Source organism: Galleria mellonella, unplaced genomic scaffold (assembly GCF_026898425.1).
Source record: "Galleria mellonella isolate WM207_F2 unplaced genomic scaffold, CSIRO_AGI_GalMel_v1 utg83, whole genome shotgun sequence".
Taxonomy (NCBI): domain Eukaryota; kingdom Metazoa; phylum Arthropoda; class Insecta; order Lepidoptera; family Pyralidae; genus Galleria; species Galleria mellonella.
In genome coordinates, this window is record NW_026442162.1 from 4,702,452 (window position 1) to 4,723,318 (window position 20,867).

The 20,867-nt window shown below is 31.7% G+C and overlaps 1 protein-coding gene across 10 annotated transcripts in view; it reads right to left on the reverse strand.

Annotated features, from left to right (window-relative positions):
- The window catches only part of LOC113517007 (GTPase-activating protein skywalker), a 119,525-nt gene that overhangs the window by 19,779 nt on the left and 78,879 nt on the right, over positions 1 to 20,867 (reverse strand). For all 10 annotated transcript variants that reach the window (XM_052901980.1, XM_052901983.1, XM_052901982.1 and 7 more), the window contains one exon: positions 6,773 to 6,897. In XM_052901980.1, coding sequence (XP_052757940.1) covers positions 6,773 to 6,897 — 125 coding nt within the window. The remainder of the gene's footprint in view (positions 1 to 6,772; positions 6,898 to 20,867) is intronic.

Here is a 20,867-nt window from a genome sequence, read left to right on the forward strand (position 1 = left end):
CTATGTTCAGCAGTGGACTATGGACATGTTGAAATAAATAAATGAATGTGAATTCAAATAAACATAAAACATACATAGCTGAATACATATAAAACTAGACTTATAGAAAATCAAATCTTCGACTTGGTGCAAAAGACACATTTTAGTATTGTTTTAAATGAAAACCACGCAAATAAACGGTAGTTTCAATAGGCACATACATAAAGCATTATATTAGTATATAACATTAATTATTTATATTAATAAAAATCGTATATGTCTAAATTATAGATTACATCATGATATATTAACAGTAATTTTTTTTTTTTTCACTAATAGTTGCAACTGAATGGCTTTGTTGCAGTCGCATTTATTATTGGATCATGCTGTGTGCACATGTTGTGGCAAGTTTACCTGATCAATACATTAATGTACTTGCATGCACACATAATTTAAATATATTTTATTTGTAAATTAATAAAAATCGTATATGTGCAAATAATAAATAAAATAATGATATAACAGTAAACACTACACTAAAATACTGTTTGTTTTCTCAATATCATATCACTTTCAACGATTAAGAAATAACTAATTAATATAAAATATAAAATAGTCTTTCTAAAATATTCTTTAATAACAATAAATCCTTTAAAAACATATTGTTATTAGTAGAAGCTGATGTATTATTAAACACGTAAACAGCAAATTACTGGTACGTTTACATTCTATTATCGAACACGCTCGCATCGCTCGATACGAGGGTTCAAGAATACCTAATCGATTTTAAAAACCCCGTCCGTTCACCCTGTACAGTGTAGTTATGTATCGATTCAATATCAATCACCTTTGCGCTGGACCTACATTAATTTATTATGACTTGTCCCTATTACTTGGTGCTTCATTGTAGCAATAATTAAGAACGTATTAATCACTATTTTCTTTTGTTTTTCTTCAAGTGATGGAAGTCATTATTAAAGGTAAACTGCCCGAATTTATCTTTTTTTGTTTCTCAGACGACACATTTTTTTTTATCAATCATAATGGAATGGCAACCCCGCCGGTGTTATCGGTATACGCTGGCGGGGCACTAGTGAAGGATGATAGGTGAGACTGAAAAGGCAGGCCAGTTGACCCATCGTAACGAAATCCACAAGAATTAACCATGATGGTTTCCAGGGGGAACCAAGTGGAGGTCGAGCTGATAGGATGTATTGTTAGCAAAGGGGCTGTTCGATCCCATTACTAATAATTCCTTTCCCCCGACACATCTGGTTAGGACATTCAATCTAAATATATACGTTTACTTGTAGGTTTTTCAGCTATCACTTTTAAAGTCCTTTATCACATCTATTTAGCCCGTCATTATAATTTGAAATAACTAATATTTATCATGAAATAAAATTCTAGATATTCAACCTTAATGTTTCTGATGATCTCTGATTTACATCAATTCCCTCGGCATTAAAACATGCCGTACAATTTTTTCTTAATTTATATCGTTCTATTGGTAAACAACGATTTCAAGATACGAAACAAAATCACTATGAGAGATATTTTCCACTGTTGGACAAAAGCCCAAAGTACTGCTGTTAGGTATTCTGTACTCAAATGTCAAAATAAAAATAAACACAATGTTTTGTTTGTTTTAATAAGTTCCATACTCGTGAAACCTATAAGGTGAAAGACAAAACTACATGAATAGAGAGTAGTCGCAAGCACGAGGTATTGATTAACACTGCGAGATTATGTCAGTTCTAGTAATGTTAAAACTTGTATCATTATGTCCAATTAACAGATTAGATCAAGTATATATACTTGTGGACAAAGTTGCATGTGAAAGTTTATAAGTAGAGTGTTATATTTAAATAGACACATCTTTATAGACAGAGACTTAAGAACTAAATTCTATCGCACGACGTACAACAAAGTTTAATGTGAGGTCTGTTATGTATCAAATGGGTACTTATGTTATCGCCAATAAAACAAATACTATTGTTGTAAGACCTCTGGGTGACACGTGACATCCAATAATAGTTTTATCTTATAATTAATTGGTTCTGTGTTTATGATGGTGATTTATGTTGCAATTAACTGACCGTTTTGTTTTCATCTGCCAATATTTAGTTTATGGGTTGAATGACCTGTTACATTTAAATACTGTTAACATAAATGTTCTTGCCGTTGTGAATTAACGATTAGAATAATTATAAAACCGTCATCGTCATAACAATACATTAATGTTACGATGACAAGTACTTACATGTTTCTCCTTATGAGAGAGTGAAATAGGGGACCTACTGTTACCACTATGAGTATTGAGATTGTATTTCAGTTTGAGTGGTGAGCATTGAAATTACAGCAATTTCACTACGGAGGGATGAGATCCTAGTATTTAAGAACTCATCCGTGGGCAATATAATATGTATCTACATCTTAATATCCTTAGTTCTGTTCGTATCTGTTGTACCACAATTACACAGTGGCAGTCTTAATAATACATCAGCTGGGCTATTTTCCATATTAATTATTTAATAACAATATAATATTAAAACATAGAATAAATGTAGATCATTTAATGTTAATATAATCGTGGCAGATGTTAATCATGACAGGTCATTTTGATGATAAAAAGCCTATGATATACCACAGTATCTACAATCTATATCAATTTTTATCAGCTGAGCCATTAGTTTCATTTGTATTTAAAGTATTATAAAAATATAAGATCTTTCAATGTAATTTTCAATGTAATCATAACAAAAACATTGGTCCTTCGAGCCAGATTAACAATTAGACACACGTTAATTTGGCTAATTCAGTATCCACGCATTGAATGGTATTAATTTAAATAAATTTCCATACGTACTCATCAACTGTCTTAAATTGTAATGAATAAAGTCCCCCTACTTGCGTGTCGCTACTTTGTAAAGGAAAGCCGATAACACGGGCGTCACGCAACGCTATGTAAAAGCTCTTACTTGTAACTTTGTTAAAATAAAATATCATAGTTTTTTCTTCATGGCCAATCAAAAAAAATTTACTCCTTTATACTTGTATATTTCTTTTCTGCAATGGAACGATATTTAAATGTACCATTTTTTAAATTTTTGAATTTCGAATATTTGTATTTTCTTAGCTATCTCTGAGATGTTATGAATCAGTGTATGCTTAGTTATGTAGATCTGACAAAAACAATGATCAACACGGCAGTGTATGATCTCAGTTGTTTTTATCATAATAAATAAAAATTTAAATAAGAAACAGCCTAGTAAGAGCCAGAACACTCATGCCACGTCATTTTCACTGGAAACATTCTCGTGGTGAATTTATGTTCAAAAGAGTTCAAGTTTATTGCGACTACGTGTTACCACGTGTTGTTTAGATTGAACCAAAATAATTTGTTAAAAAACAAACCGGCCTAAGACGAAAACATTCGTATCAAAAATTGTTTAATTGCATATGAAAATCTGTGTATTTGTACATCAGATAAATTTAGGTCCGGGTTTCTTAGCGCATTACATGCGTGTCCGTAGTTTACCGCAAACGATGTAATACGTCATTTGTTTTCAACAATTTAACCGTATAAATGTGATAATAATATGTATATATATATATATATATATATATATATATATATATATATATATATATATATATATATATATATATATATATATATATACACACATTATATATATACGAGTACTAAGATATTATAGACTTAAGTAAATGGAGAGGGTGACTTTGTACAAAAGTCGATTGCTTGGGTACCTCTGTCCCATTCGTGTTTCAACCATTAAACAGCTGTGTTTGCATGGCTGTGTTTCGGTTTGAAGGGTGGGATATGGCGTGAATTTACTGGGTACAGAGGAATAACATCTGGGTCCTCAGGAATGGCAACGCATGGGGTATCATGGGCGAAACAGTATACTCTGTTATGTCAATGGTACTGCTCATGTCTATAGGCGACAGTTACCACTTTCCGTCAGGTGGACCGTCAGCTTGTTTGTCATTCTAAGTTGTATAAAAAAAAATTAGATTTCATTCTTTTTAGGTGTAGAAATTGATGGGTTTATTTAAGAACTAAGTTTCTCAAGCAGCTTTATCCGCGTGAATTAGTACATAAAGTATCCTATATGCTAAATTAGAAATATAATTTATTTATTTAAATTTTTTATATAACTCTATGTACATTTGGCAGACTTAACACCGGACGATGTTCTCTACCAGTCAACCATTGGGCAAACCAAGAAATACGTATGCGGTGCATTATTGAATAGAGGAAAAATAAAGTAATATTTGATATATTCATATATATAAACATATAATCTACCTGTGTACCAAAATTCATTAAAATCTATTTAGTAGTTTTTGCGTGAAAGAGTAACAAACATCGGTCCATCGATCCTTACAGAGTTTCGCACTTATAACATTAGTAGGAATGGATTCACTTTTATATAGAAATCGCGATATGCAATAAGAAAATAATAATTCAAGAATTAAGAAATTATTAATAATATTCATGTGTATATATGTGTATGTGTGTATGTATGTATATATATGTGTGTAAGTTTTTATTTATTTATGTATTAATGTTATATTATTATTCATGTACTTTTATTATTTACATATGTAAGTATATATAGCTGTTTTTATTGTATTATATATTAAATTTTTTACTGAGTATTATTTAGTTTATCTTTAATTGTACGGTTATTACCCTTATATATTTTATAGTTTTCTTTCAGCTTCTCAAAGGTTGACTGTAAGAGATCCCTTTATGGGATAAGTCCGCCATTGTATATTAAATCATTTATCAGTGTTCAATTTGAATTATGTAAAATAAAGATTTTACAATACAATACAATTCATTTACAAATAATTTTAAGAAACATTATGTGAATCAGTTAATTATCACAAAATAGAATTAAGCACATAAAATCTCAATATATCAGACAAAAAGTAAAATATTAGACGTTATTCAACTACACTTAAATAGAATTAGAATAATGCAGAAAACAACTGAAACAGAGAAATCCTTCAAAATAATATACAAAGACCTATATCCAAAAAATTTACAGATGTTAGAATCAATTTAAATAACACAATCCAACGGACACATGTATTTATAATTACCTATACAGTTAATGCAACTCACGATCACGGATCACCCTCATTAGCTGCGTTGATTAATGTATGGTTCTAGTTGACGCGTGAAAAGCATTTTTATTGTTCATGGGTTGATTATACTTAATACTAAGTTATAGACTTATCTAATAGGCTGAACTAATACAGTTGCACGACATTATCATGTCTAGCATGAATCGTGTTATCGTGTGTTGTTAAAAATATTTACTAATTCTATCCTAATAAATAATACTAATATATAATAAATATAACAATTTCTTGATACTTGACTATAACGATTTTTTAATGATACGTAAATTGGCAAATAAACTGACGGGTCTGATGGAAAGTGACAACCATTGCCTGTAGACGTGAACAGCACCATAGACGCTACATAATATACTGATAACAGTATTATATCGTACCCATAGTTCCCTTCATGCGATGCTATTTCTGAGGACTGTAGTTTTATGCCTTCATCTCTGCACCCTGTAACTTCGTTACCATATTTGACCTCAAGCCGTGTGATCCTGGCATAAAATGGGCCATTAAGGGAATTTATGGTTAAAGAATGGGTAGCAGCGTTCCTCTTAAAACCATCAAACCCAACTGTGGTTGCCACCCGCTTGTTAAGCGAGGAAACTATTAGCAACCCCCCCCCCTTTATGGGGGAGGCCTATGTTAGCAGTGGACAAGTAACGACTGATATGGTATGATATGGTATTCCACCCTTCAAACTGAAAAACAGCTATGCAAAAACGTATGGCGAAAACTCTAGTAACAAAGAGGTATGCAAGCGACTTTAGTACAAAATTTCCCTCTGGAGTCCGCTCTTTTGCAGTTATCGTTTCAAGACTTTATTATGCAGCGGAACACGCTCGGGAACAATTCTTCAAACTACGAAGTTTCACTTCGCTCGACATAGTTATGAAGACGTTCATGGTCATATAAATCTATACTAATATATAGTTTTACAGTAGACGACGGTGTACCTATTTTATGTAATCGCTCAGTTGATCAATAAATGGGTTTAAGTATAAACAACTTCAATTTATACAAGTTGAATTAATAAAAAGTGTCGGGCAAGTAATAAGCTTTGAACGACAAGGTTCTTTGGGCATAGACTTAACAGAATGAAAATACAAGGGCTGTGGTTTGATAAAAAGTTTAAGTTGACGCTAAGTCGATTCCGTAAAGCCTGTAAATTACGTTACTTTAGTCTTTTTGACGAAATAAATTTAAATTAATACCCTGAAAAAATATTAGTCCTTTAAAAATTTACGTTTTTCAAAAAAGGAGTATTTTTCGAGAGGCTTTCAGAATTGAAATAAATGTATAAAACTCTCGTTTTACCAAGGGTCGAATTTGTATATGTAATTTAACTCCAATCAAGATGATTCAAAAAGACTAGTTTACAAGCACTTCATAATCGTCATTTTTTATGAATCTACAGATTTTAGAAAAATTTTATCAAAAAAAAAAAAACTATTAAGTTTTTTGGCGATGTCCAATATTTACTCCTATTATTATTATACAACACATTTAAATATATTTCTAATACTCATTAATTTGTTTTATGATTCATCATAAATAAAAGTAAAGATATATATTACTAGAATGTTTTCCGTCTTTATATAAAATACGAAGACTTATTATTACTTACGGCATGTTTTTTCGCAATTTGCATAACAGTCTTCCAGGTAACTTCGTTCAGTAATTTAGTTTGTGTGATGAACATTTTCTCTTTCGAGGCGACCAGACTCGCCATGCAGTGATAGCACTCCTCCTCTGCAACAATAAAAAATCTATGGTTAATATTACAGATACCGATCCTGGGAGAATAAACAGGGAAAGCCAATTGTCATGCTTATACAAAAAAATACAACTTCTGACCATTTGATATGCAAACAATTGTTAACCGAGATTGTGTTATTGTCGATGTGGCTAAATTTAAGATGATCGATACAGAAAAATCCAAATGTACACGACCAGTAATTTTTTCGACACATTTTAGAGTATAACACACCTAAATAAATATAATTTAACATTACAAAATGCCATCAAGAACTGAAGAACAACACAAACAGTGAATTAAAACATAGACTGGGTACGAGTATTTTTAATCGGACATTTCATAAAACAAATTTTTATAAACCATATAAATGAAAAAGTACATGACGACATCAGTCTGTAAAAAATGTTATATTTTTTACACAACTTAGAATGCCAAACAAGCTGACGGTCCACCTGACGGAAAATGGTAACCGTCACCTATATACATGAGCAGTACCATGGACATAACAGAATACTTATCACTAATAAAAATTTTATTACTGATAAGTAGATGCAGGTGGCTCAGGACCATTCGTTATGACAGTCTATGGTGGAGACCTATGTTCAACAGTGGACATATAAAGGCAGATACAATGATGATGATTATGATATTACTAATAAAATAAATATTAGAGAAAAGTCCTTCCAATTTAACAAATATTACAATCTTTTCGATTGTGTTGCTAGACAATAATTTCCCAGCTCGCAATTTAAAATCCCTCGCGTGCCAAGATATCGACGACCGGGGACAACGAGAACCGAAACAATTTAGGAAATTTCCTTTTATAAATTGACCAAAGCAGTAATTGAATCCGAAACCTCATTTTCAATATAATATATACCTTGCCACTATCATTCGATGGGCAATGAAAAGATGCAAAATTACAACTACGTAGACACGTAGCAGAGATTAGATTATTTTGCACGTAGTTTATAATCTGGGCGAGCTTTGTACCTTATCATTTAGTATGACAGAGCAATTCTTGGCTATACATTTCATTACAAGGTACTGTGATTGTAACAATGAATCATTCATTTAAACCTCTTCTTTTGTCCTTATCATTAATATTAACATTTTCCTTTGCTCTGCCTGTGATTTCTCTCTATTCAATTCTGAGATTTCCTCGACGTGTACCACTGCAAACAATTTTTTTTGCAGATGCGTAAAAGACTTTTAAATAAATATTTAACAAATAAATATTTAAAAATCAATGACACAGATCTGTAATACCTAAGCCCTACCTTACATTACGTTTGCGTAGTTTAAGCGCCAACAAGCCACGCAATTTGGCACATCATCGGTAGATCCTATTAATTCAGAAGATAAAATCAAAGGACAAATTGGTCAGTCAGTTTTCTATAAAGATAGATTGTTTATGTACTCATTTTAAAACAATTTAAGAAAAAAATTATGTTCGACACACTTGCAATTTATCTAGTGTCCTAAAACTGTAATTTATCAGTTATCGCCATTACATCAAGTACTTAGAAAGCGACAGTTTTGTTACTATCATATTGACATACTAACAAACTACCTTCTTCCTACTAAACTAACAGTCTTAAACCATTATGCCATATGTTTTGGCAACATTTCTTCGTTGATACAGAAATACATCTAATTGTTCAAACGGCATGTTTATTGCATAACAATAAACAAAATATGGACTTTACAAGTGACATGACAATGTTATCCTTTGAAATAAAAATATTAACTGAAAGATACATATTTTACAGCCTCCTGAAAAAATTGAGTAATCTTCATTCAAATATGAGTCGGTAATAATCGATCGCCAGCTACTGTAACGCTACACCAAAGCTCATATTATACGAGAACAGAATTATAAATAATTGATGAGTTTTTCATATTCCTCTTTCTAATTGAGGTTAGAAGAGGGTCTCAATCCAATTAAGGTTAAAAACAAAAAGCAAACAGTTATCTAATAATTTAAAAATATATACTTGTATAGCTATACTGTAGATAACAATGTAATCAAGATTATTTATATTCAAGAAGGAGAGACGATAGAGGTTAAGTAAAAAAAAAATCGAAGTGAGTAGAAAGTGTAGAAATGTAAAAGAAACTGAAGGAAATTATTATGTCTCCTTAATAATGACATATATTCCGGTATATTAGTAAAAAGAAATCGTGTGGCACCAATTCACCACTGTTACAGCCTCAGGATGTTGTAATAAATCATAATGTGGAAACAAGAGAAGGAATATTGAAAATAAAATCTTACCAAAAACAAAGTTTATCACGATCGAATAATATCCTGCTTTTATGAGAAAACAACCATGGCCAGCAAGGGCATGATGTCTTATCCCAAATGTTACAATTAATTTTTATACAATATCCCAACCAAAAAATAAAATAGATCAGCATTGTTTATTTTAAAGGAACTAATCGTTGTAGGTGTTGTGTAATAACTTAATCACCCGTTGTTATTCAATTTAATATTGTGTTATCGGTGTGTATGTTAAAATCCAATCAGGTAGATACATGGAGTGTGAAAACGTTTAAAGAGATTATGTGTACTTCATTCATAATATAACGGATGTGGTTAATAAAGAGCGGACACCGCGGTCGTGAGTGAAATAGGCCATTACTAAGGCGATGTCGGTCTGTATGCGTACGATATATGTTATATATGTATTGTTTCATTTATAACTTCATACTTGTTTTGGTTCGAACCAGATTCATTATTTCCATACAAATTATATTATAAGAGTTTTACAAGAACAACACCATTCAAGTCACGCTTGTCTCTCACTAAGGAAGACATACTCGTAAACAATGAGACGCCATGTAAATACTCGAATTCAAATGGATCTCTTTCAGTTCCTACATATTCTTGATGATACAAGTTCGCAAGATAAATCGTCGGTTATCTCTATATCTTTTTATTTGACTCTTTTTCAGCAAGTTATATATTTGGTTGTTACAATATTTGTACAAATAATAAAATAGCGACAGTCATTCCACTGTTTGTTACGATTTTGACTCATTATTTTATTTATTTATACTTTATTGCACAAAAAAACTTTGTACAAGTGGCGAGCTTAATGCAATATGGCATTTTCTATCAGCTAACCATTATGTAAAAACAGAAAGCGTATGAAGCATTATCATACAATAAGTCTATGTAAATCTCTAAAATGATCGTCACTATCTAGGCAAAAGTCTATTTGGGTTTGTAAAACAATAGTATTATAATCATCATCAACATTATATCAGTCTTTAACTGTCCACTGCTAAATATAGGCCTCCTCTTTAAAGGGGGGTTTGCCAATAGTTGCCACGCTTGGTAGACGGATTAGCAACAGTTAGGTTTTGAAGATGTTTTAAGAGGAACACTGCCTATCCCTAGAGCATTAACTTCTTTAGTTGCTTTTTACAAAACCCACGAAAAAGGAAGGGGTGACAAATTCTATGCCGGGACCACACGGCAATAGTATTATAATACGCCAATGTAATTCCTTAAAATGATAATAATGATAATGATGGTCGCAATAGTGAAACATAAGCTGGAAGAGCAGTTGCAATTAACATGTTTGCTGATAACACAGAAGCGGGGAAACCAGTTCCAATTAACGTATTCGTTGATACGGTTTTCATTCAGTCTGTAGCTGTGTATATTAGCGCGGTGCCAAGCAATCACGTTGCATGGGATGCGAATGACGGCGCACTAATTTGCAGTGCAATCGAAACAGATTAAGGAATTTATGGTAACGTTGAGTTTTGTGATTGTGAAAATAATCATAACGTTGTTTTTGATTTTGGTATAAATTTTAAATTAATGTTAAATAAATAAAAAGATAAAAAAACACTAGGTGTCGTGTTGTATAGGGAGGTCAAGAATATGGACTGGAATAGAGTTGGCTGGAAGATAATACATGAATTAGTTGCACCGACAAGAGTAAACTCTTAAATAAGAAGAAATTAAATAATATTTTATAAATAACTATAATCTAAAATATTCGCTTTAGAGACATCTTGAAAAGTATTATCGCTGTTAATGTAACGTAATGTAAATTAACATAAACTAGACTAGTCCTTATTTTGCGGAGCAAATAGAACTTTAGCTCAAATATAATAAGAATTTGTAATAAAAAAATTAAAAAAGATAATGATTGTCCAAATGCACATTGAATAAATTTTACAAAAATGCAAAAAAAAATTTCTTTCTTTCTATTCATTTTTTTTTTGTAATCTCTTTCATCAAATGACTCATCATCAAGTTCTTAAAATTTAGAACATGAACATAAATATTCCGTTACTTTTGTTTCAATTATTAGCTTACGCAACAAACATGCCTTGGTGACAATAAACTAATTTAAATATTCAATGCAATGTAATATATACAATAACACGTGAAACGTAATAAACATATACAGAAGAAGTTCGGTCTGGGCTAATTAAAATTAATCAGGTCAATGTACAAGGCGGTTCTCAAGACACCTGTATCAACACCTCTTTGTTTGCGCAGTGAAAATGTAAAATGTTTCTTGTTGAACGTTAAGGTGGCTAATGATAATAAAGAAATGACGTCAAAAAAACTAAAATATCATTATAAAATAAAACACCAAAAATGAACATTAGAATTTAGTTTATTCTAGTGACATTCGAGGGTCTCAATAATTATTATTGCAAAAATAATTGTATTGAAATCGGTTCACAATTGACGTAGTAATCAGTGGGCATCCATAAAAAATATTCAGTCGAACGAACATAGAACCACTTCCTTTTATAAAGACTGTTAAAAAACAAAACATATTGAATGTAGAATGAATGTAGAATGAAACGTGTACCAAAGGTTTTATTGTGCATATATTGGTTCAAAGACTCTCAACTCTTTCCTTGTGCAGCACATGATTGATCATGATAGATCAGGTTAGCCATGAAAGCGTACAATTATTATTGAAGGAAGCTCATATCAGTATATTCATTTATTGTAGCATGATAATAAATACTATTTAAAGAATGAGCCAGTTTTAAATTAGTAATACTATCATTAAAAATAATTAGAATGTTATCAATGTCGACGGAGATCATAAATATGCAGACATAATGTATCACGATACGACAACAAAGTTGCCATTACGCTTTCACTGTATGTTGTATTATAACATCATTAATGGGGATAAAAATATAGATAACGAACAAGGCGTACATACATGGGCAGAATAAAGATCATATAATTTAACAACTTACAATTTAAAAAAAAAAAAACATTTTTTTCTTTCACGTATTCACTTTGGAACTAGAAGAATAATATATAATAAATAATTTTTTACATGTTGAATAAATTTTTTTTTAATAAAATAAATTAAAATTGTGTCAATCAAAACTGCTATGCAATGCTTATACACCAATATAATTTTCATTCACTGCAAATAGACGCAACGTGGTCTTTGTTATTTTTTTTTAACAAATGCGTATCCTTGAATATAATAAACAGCTAATCATACAAAAGTTAATGATTTAAAAGTTAATGACGTTTCGGTTTTAAATTATAATTTACCTGTTTCTTCACAAGTAGATTTTACTTTGAAACAGAATGCTCATTAGAGAAAAATATCAGCAACAATAGGCAAAAAATTAATATGAGACCAACACTCTATTCTATTAAACTGTTTTACCTGCTAAAATAACTAACACACCCGGTTGATAATTAGCAACATAATCGTGTAAAACATAAAAATGCAGACGAATTAAGAGCCTTCTCATCAAAGCACGCGAGAAAAACATTCTACAGTTTCATATGTAAAAGCAACTGAATACACTGAAACTCAAATATAACAAAAGTAAGCAAATACAAAGCAAACAATATAAATAAAAAGTGTGGAAGTAAACCACGCATTACCAATTAATCGGGTCATATCAACGGTCAAAGAAGGTTGTAGTGTTTCAACTGAGGATTTTATTTTGGGTTTCTGTTACTGACGAACAAAGACGGCAAACCTGAACGTTCATACAGTTCGTTTATTTATAAATGCGTAAATTACTGATATACAATGCAATTCACCTATATATATATATATATATATATATATATATATATATATATATATATATATATATATATATATAATTTATTTACATAATGACTCATGCAGGATTCAAGTTGTAAGTACTGTAAATAGCATAAAAGCGACAATATGAGCGGTGTTATGATTATTGAGTTTGTTCGGGTTTATTTGTCTACTTACTAGTACACTTTCATTAGATTTTTTTTAAAATTAATATTGTTATCCTCACATTGTATGAATTTGTAAGTAAAATTAGTAGATGCAATATCAAACACAGAGGTAGAGTACACATTCTACAGAGCGCCAGACAGCGCATGAAGAGTACTTACCACGTCGTCACAAATTTAGAAACAAATGTTCATGGTCCGGTAAATACTGGTGCTTTTTTCATCAAATAGATCACTAGTTCCTTTATCATTTCCATCAATACAAATAAATCAAATCCATTTTTCACGCTGTTATATAGATTCCAATATATATTTATAAAATCAAATAACAGTGCGAAGTACACCAGTCCCTTTATTGGGCTTTTACATTAAAGCAATATCCTGGTATATAATAGCATTACGAGATCCTGCGGGACGCCCACCGAGCCAGACGCTAAGTGATTTATTCCCAGGAAGGGAGGTTGGAGCGGTAGTGGGAATTAGAAGTCCTTGTAGAGATAAAAAATAATCATGAACGCGTAATAGGCAAGGCGGTAATAGTAAATAGGAATACGTCTGGGAGACAGGATTAAAAGAAGCGCGGGCCTCGGGAAATATAAGCAAAGTAATTTGCTGGAAGAAATTATGGCTATAGTCGAAGTAATGAAAGAGTGGCATATGCTGATTTGACAAGATTATATATCCAAGTGTAAATATGTCGCGAAAAACATCTTCGAATAAAACAGGTCGTAATTACGATAGTATTGATGCAGAAAATAATAAATGCAAAAGTTCGAACAACACGATATTGGAAATTTACTCTAGTTCCCGTATAATAAGAAACCATTAGTTACAAGTAAATTAAATAAATGAATGCGTAAATTAAATAATAAATAAATGAATGAGTAATCAGTATCCCTGGAAGCGGCAAACGCGGCTATGAGGGCCGTTGGGAGGAGAGGGAAAGGGATTGTTAGTAATGGGGTCATTGAATGAACCCATTGCTAGTAATATACCCTATCATGTAGACCTCAACACGGTACCCTCTGGAAACTATCGTGGTTAATTCTTGTGGAATTCGTCACGATGGGGTAATTGACCTGCTTTCATCATCATCTATCATCGCTCACTGGTGCCCCGCCAGCGTATACCGATAGGGCAAGCGTTCCATTATTACCTATTAAAAAAAGGTCGTTGGTACTGGATTTTCTACAGCATGAAGATAGGTAAAATTTACCAATAATCATATTATATCATATTCTTTATTGCACTTGTAAATTACACTGTTAATGCATTTACAAATATTGTGAGCAAGGGTGGACTTATCTCGGACAGAGATCTCTTCCAGTCAACCCAATGCAGTTAGAAAACATGTTGTTAGCGGGCAGCTGAAGTGCTACAAGTATTAATATTTAGAGTACATAAACAAATATACAGTTAAATAAAATATTAAGATACATAATAAAATATTACATAAATACATATACCATACATAATCATTGTCTTATTCAATTCTTGTTTTTTTTCTTTTTCTAATACTTTTAATTGGTCTATTATAAATATATATTTTGTTAACCATATCGTATCAACTAACAGCATGTCTTTATCATCATACTTACTATTAACTGTCCAAATCTGAACATAGGCCTCTTCCATAAGAAGGGTTTTGTCAGTATTTGCCACGCTTAGCAAGCGGGTCGGCAACTAATAGCACATAATATTTATTTATTAGGATTAATTATTTCACTATACGAGTATTTAAAAGGATTTGCGCAAGTTAATTAATATGACACTTTCTTAATCCCTTCCACGTGTGTACGAAAATTTATTTTCGTGTTACCTATCTCTCTCTTTGTTCTCTTCATTACTGAAGGTTGTGTCCTTGAAAGGTGTCCGTTGCCTCTCTTATGATGTTATTCCATTGTGCACGGTCTTCAGCTTCTCGCAGGGCAGCTGCAATTGACAGTCCCGTAACAGCGGTTATTTGGTATTGTGGTCTTTTTCCTTCTATCTTGCCTACAACCATCAGTTTGTGAAGATTGTCGGACTGTCGTCGAGCAACATGTCCGAAGTATCCAAGAATCCTCCGATAGCAGACTGTCGAGAGCCTATCTTTTATGCGGGTTATCTATCAATAGGCCTTAAACTTCATCTATCCATACAAAACCCCGGAACTGACGTCTCTGCTCACAAGAATGAATGGGTTTTAATATAAAGGGCTTTAACGTACACAATTTGCACGTACCGTAGAATTTAATAACCTTACATATAACCTTGCTTACTTGTAAATTGAATAGAGATTTTTTCATTTATTTACGATAATGGATTTCTTGGCTCAAACAATTTTTAGTAAACGTAATAGACATCAAATAAATCTAGTCGTAGCCATACTCCTGTTTGTCCCTGTAGTTCATATGAGAATTATATGAAGAATTCAAAGGTAGGAATATTAATTCTGCAACGTTGAAAGATCCACAACTAACACCTAATGATGTAATCGGAAAACGAGCCGGCCACTTAGCGTGCGCGGCATATCGACCATCCGACCACGTTGCGCCCATGAATAAGTGAACAATGGTCGAGCGTCGCTTCTATTTCAGATCGTTCACCCGGTCACTGAAACTTTATGTAACCTCCCACAACTTTCCGTCGCTATTACGAGTACATTTATACGTATAAACTCGAAGGCTACGAAGCTAATTTCAAATGTAGAACACAATTTAAATAAAACTTTTATTATGTTTGTCTTGAGGATGTTTTTCCATTACATTTTGGAATAAATTACTAATACTGTAAATGATTGTGAGACTTTATTTGTTTATTTTAAGTGAAGTGACTGTACAATTCAAGAAGCCAATTAAGTATCAACATATCTACAAAGACAACATGATTTGATCATCAGCATACTTTATCATTTTTTTACTCATACATTTATTTAGAGACACACACTATCTGTGTCCTTGAACTCTACGTCAGCCAATTTTCAAGAAACTAGAGAGGTGGACGTCCTCAGTTCGTCTTTACATCTTACGTCTTACGTTTTGTACGTTACGTGATATCATTACTTGTAAACTGATAATTGTTGGTCACATATTAATATTGTCAGAACTTAAATAACTAACTGAGTAACTAGGTAACTGAACTATAGCCTCACTACAACTTTCTTTCTCTTGCACTGTGTTGTAGTGTTGTGTGTTGTTGTTGAAATAAAAGAGTCATGACACAAGTGGTATCGTTACTCGCATCACTACACTGAGAAACATGTCAAGATATCGTATTTTGATCCATTTTTTTGTGTTTATACTGTATACTGTTACATCTATACCTACTACTCATTTTCATCCATTAATTCTTCTACCTGTACTTACACAATTGTTTATCCTTACTGTCTATCAAACGAACAGTCAAAACTATTCAAGTCTAGAAAGTTGAGAACATAGATTTATTTTATAAAGTAAGAAAGGCGTTTTGAAAATTTTAAAGGGGAAAGACAACACTACACGTACAAAGCCATAGGCAACAGTCTGTTTACCGTAACACGGAGGAGACAAACTACATACAATCGTATGGAGACATTTTTATTACTGACGAAAATTATTATAAATTAGTGGACGTCAAAATTTAAAGTACATATTTCTAAACAATATATATGACAGTTTATCATTAATTCAAATTCAGCAATAAAGTCATACGATATTGTGCTATGTTATGGTAAATCATAATAGATTACAATCAATAAAATTAAAAACAATGTTATGAACTAGATTGAGACCCAGTTAAAGCAGTTGGCATACTGTGTTAACTTGTTAAATATATATAAACAAAGTATATAAACATAGCAAATAACAAGGACCAAGTCTTTACTTGGTCCTTGTTATTTGCTATGTTTATTTACCTTTGCAAATAACAAAAATATAACAAATATAAACACATCAAATATACTCGACGGCTGTTTAATAAACATTTTTGAAGGCGTTCAGATGCGAGCCTTTCTACGCGAAGTTTCGTTGAGCGCCATGTCTGTACCTACAAAGACCATGTGCCATAAACGATGCCTATCTATGGCACATAAAAAGCTACTTATTCTAACATTGGCGTGTATAAAACAGTTGGACGTTTATTACCAGCCTCGCCCATTGATTACTTGTACTAACAAGTCACCATAGAAACTTCATAAACGCATCATCATATTTTTATATACCTATTATCGTATCAGTCTATACTTAAGATACTATGCGATATAACGCGACAATTCGTTGAATCCATAAAAAGGAGAGATTTGTTTGTTTGTTTGTAGTGGATTAACTCAAAAACCACTCAACATAACGAAAGCTACATTAACAGCGTGTAAATAACCTACGTTATTTTCGAAAATTCTTTCTATCTGTGCGAAGCCGGGCCGAATCATTAGTATTATATTTATTTATTTAAACTATATTAACCAATAAAATGTGTGAGGTACAAAAGGTGGACTTAATACTATGTATACTTTTGTACAAAGATGAATTCAAATCTGTTAAATTATTGATATTTTAGTATAAGATGCTAATTACATACATTTTTTATACAACTTAGAATGGCAAATAAGCTTACGGCCCATCTGATGGAAAGTGGTATCCGTCGCCTATAGACATGAGCAGTACCATGAACACAATATACTGTTTCGCCCATGACGCTCCCCATGCGTTACCAATCCTGAGGAATATAGACATTCATAAAATAAACATATATATTAATTTTGCTATTAGTATATAAATACACATATAATTATTTAAGGTTTAAAATAATATGACGGGATGACTTGAGGCAATTGAATTGATATCAAATCGAAATCACATCAAATAAACGTCAAAATGTAAGTTATAACATATCTGTGACGTCTTGCTTACGTCACACGTCATACCGAAGGTCACAGTTTAATATTTTGACTTAATTGTGACAAAATTAAATTTATGACACCAACACGAGGTAAATTCTATCAGATTCAGTTTCTTTATTTGCATTAAAACATGGTTAAATTAGATATTCAGTTGTTTATACTTCGAACTACACGATTCACCAAAATACTGATATGCAAACTCGATATTCGATTGCAAAAAGAATTGTCAAAATTCCCAATAGGCGAAGATATCGTATAACATACACACAAAACAATTGAGAAGCTCATTGAGAATGGCAGATAGCGAGTTCAACGCAATGGAAGCGTGGAATTTCCTGCTGGTGAATATTATTATTGACCAATGAAATGGTCTGAACGTAAACATTTTTGAACTGTTCACTGTCTTGCCAAACGTGTAAAGGCGTGCAGCATCCGCATAGTCATCATGAATGACCTTGTAACACCAGATGTAATAATAGAGTACAGTAACGAGAGTATGGGGTTTTAAAAAAAAGAGGTTAAAAGGTTTTTAAAGGTCGCCAACGGACATGTGAGACTCCAGTCGTTTCTCTGTAACAGTTTGAAAATGGAATGTCACTCGGGTTGCGTTATCGGATTACGCTGGCTGACTACTAGGAGGAATGATAGATGAAGGTAAAGTCGGTAATTAATATAAAGAATTAACCATTGTGGATTCCAGAGAAGAACACATGGAAGTCGACGTGACAGAGTATATTGGTAGCAAATATGTCACAACTAAACCTCACAAGGTAATAGCTCTATAGGTCGTATGGATTCTGTTGTTATATAAAAAAAACATAGCTTTTCTTAGGAAAATTTTGCATTGAAGAATCGCAAAAGTTAACCTTCGCGTATAAATATTGGCTAGTATATCTCGCTCGGGCCCCGTTTGATAGATCTCGTAAAACATTAACGATCTACATCGTAAAACGTGGGTAAACGCCCGTAGACTGTAGCCAGTTTCTGTTTCATTGAAGGATAGGAAGCTGTCATATTTCTCATTATTATAGTTTATTTATATTATTAACGTTACTTCGTCTAGATTATTAATTGGACATTCAATTGCAAATTTTATTTCAAATGAAAGATTATGTCAGTCTCATAGATTTTGAACTTGTCATAAAACACCACTGATATTAGAATATTATTTTAGATAAGTTCTGCAGCTTGATTATGTAACTCGCTTGCATTTCTCATTAGAAACAGATCGTAATTGACTGTTTTGTGGTTAAGAGCGATAGTGTTAGAGATAGACTTGATAGTTTTAAGTACAAGTAGAAGTACACAGTTGCTAACTATAAATGTCAAATCGTGTATTTATAATTGCAAATAAAATAAAAACAAATCTTATTTCAAATGAAAAATAGCAATCGTGTCATATAATAAAATTGCAGTTTTATATACAAAATTATAGTAGGTAAGTATTATAAAAATAAAATAAAATCAATAGAAAATTATCTTCTAAAATTAAATATGGCTTGAGCATACGTTTTAGCAAATACAATCTGTACTGTTCCATTAACAACAATTATTATAAAGTGTTTATTTGTATTAACGTTAATTTAATTGATTATATATCATACAAGAATTATCAATTCTATCTGGTAAAGACTGACGTTTGTTGATAATATAGTAAAAAGTAGTAGAAGGCTCTGTAAGTATTTTTAAAAATTATATCTATTTCCATGTAATCGCTATGTTATTGTGGCATTCACAATGGTACTTCATTAGCGTATTACCATATTACAATTGTTAAGTAATTACTATTGAAGGAAAAACATTTAGTTTCATTTAATGATTTTCATAACGACATGTGTACAGAGATCTTTGTGTACTCAAGATCATTGTTAAAATCATAATAATTCATTAGAAACATTACTTAATAAACAAGAACAACGCTGCTCTTTAAAAAAAAACAACGACTTCAAACGTTTCAAAATTATTATTGATTAGTTTCAACGAAATGAATAAAATAAAAAAATATAAAATTTACCAGTAATATGCCAGTCATAATACCTATGTAGGTATTAGGCCATAATGTATACAGCTATATTACTATAATGTTCCATAACTATAAATTATCTATGTCAATTTTTATGGGCCTGAATACTACATCACCTCCAGACATCTATCGATCCAAACTATATTATACAGTTTAAACTCAAATTCAGCGTGCTATAAATTACTACCACGTAAAAAAAAAGAAAGAAATCTCCTCACATAGTAACAGGAAAACACCTGTTACATATAAAATGTGCAATTCATCGTTCTGAATCATCACAGTCGCACGCAATTTGAGGAAGTGTGGTGTAATGACGACACGACAGATAGTAGATTTCAAGCAATTTCGTCATAGGTATCTATTATGGAGTATGTTTTGGAGGGCAATCTTATATTTACGAATGTCTCAAAAGGAAAGCCAGGAAGAAAATAATTTGAAAAAAAAAACATAATATCTTTATCTTGACTCTATTGATAAAAATTACCATTAGTACCTACAGATGAACCACATGTCTTTCACATGTGGTTCATCATCATTAATATTTTCATTCATCACATTCATCATTAATAATAACAATAATGATAATTTCTTTCAGAATCATATCAATTTTTATAAACAATCTGTGATATATTGTGATATGAAATATGCCACGCAACCTTTTGTCATATCGTGATAATGAGATAATCAATCAACATGGCATTATCAATAAATACCAAATAATAAAATGATGATTTACACTTTGTAGCGCAAATACTTGTCGGAAAATAAGACTTAATGGATCGTGACGTGAACATTTCATAAAGCACATCCATAAAAACGCAAATGATTATCTAGTAAACTATTTGCT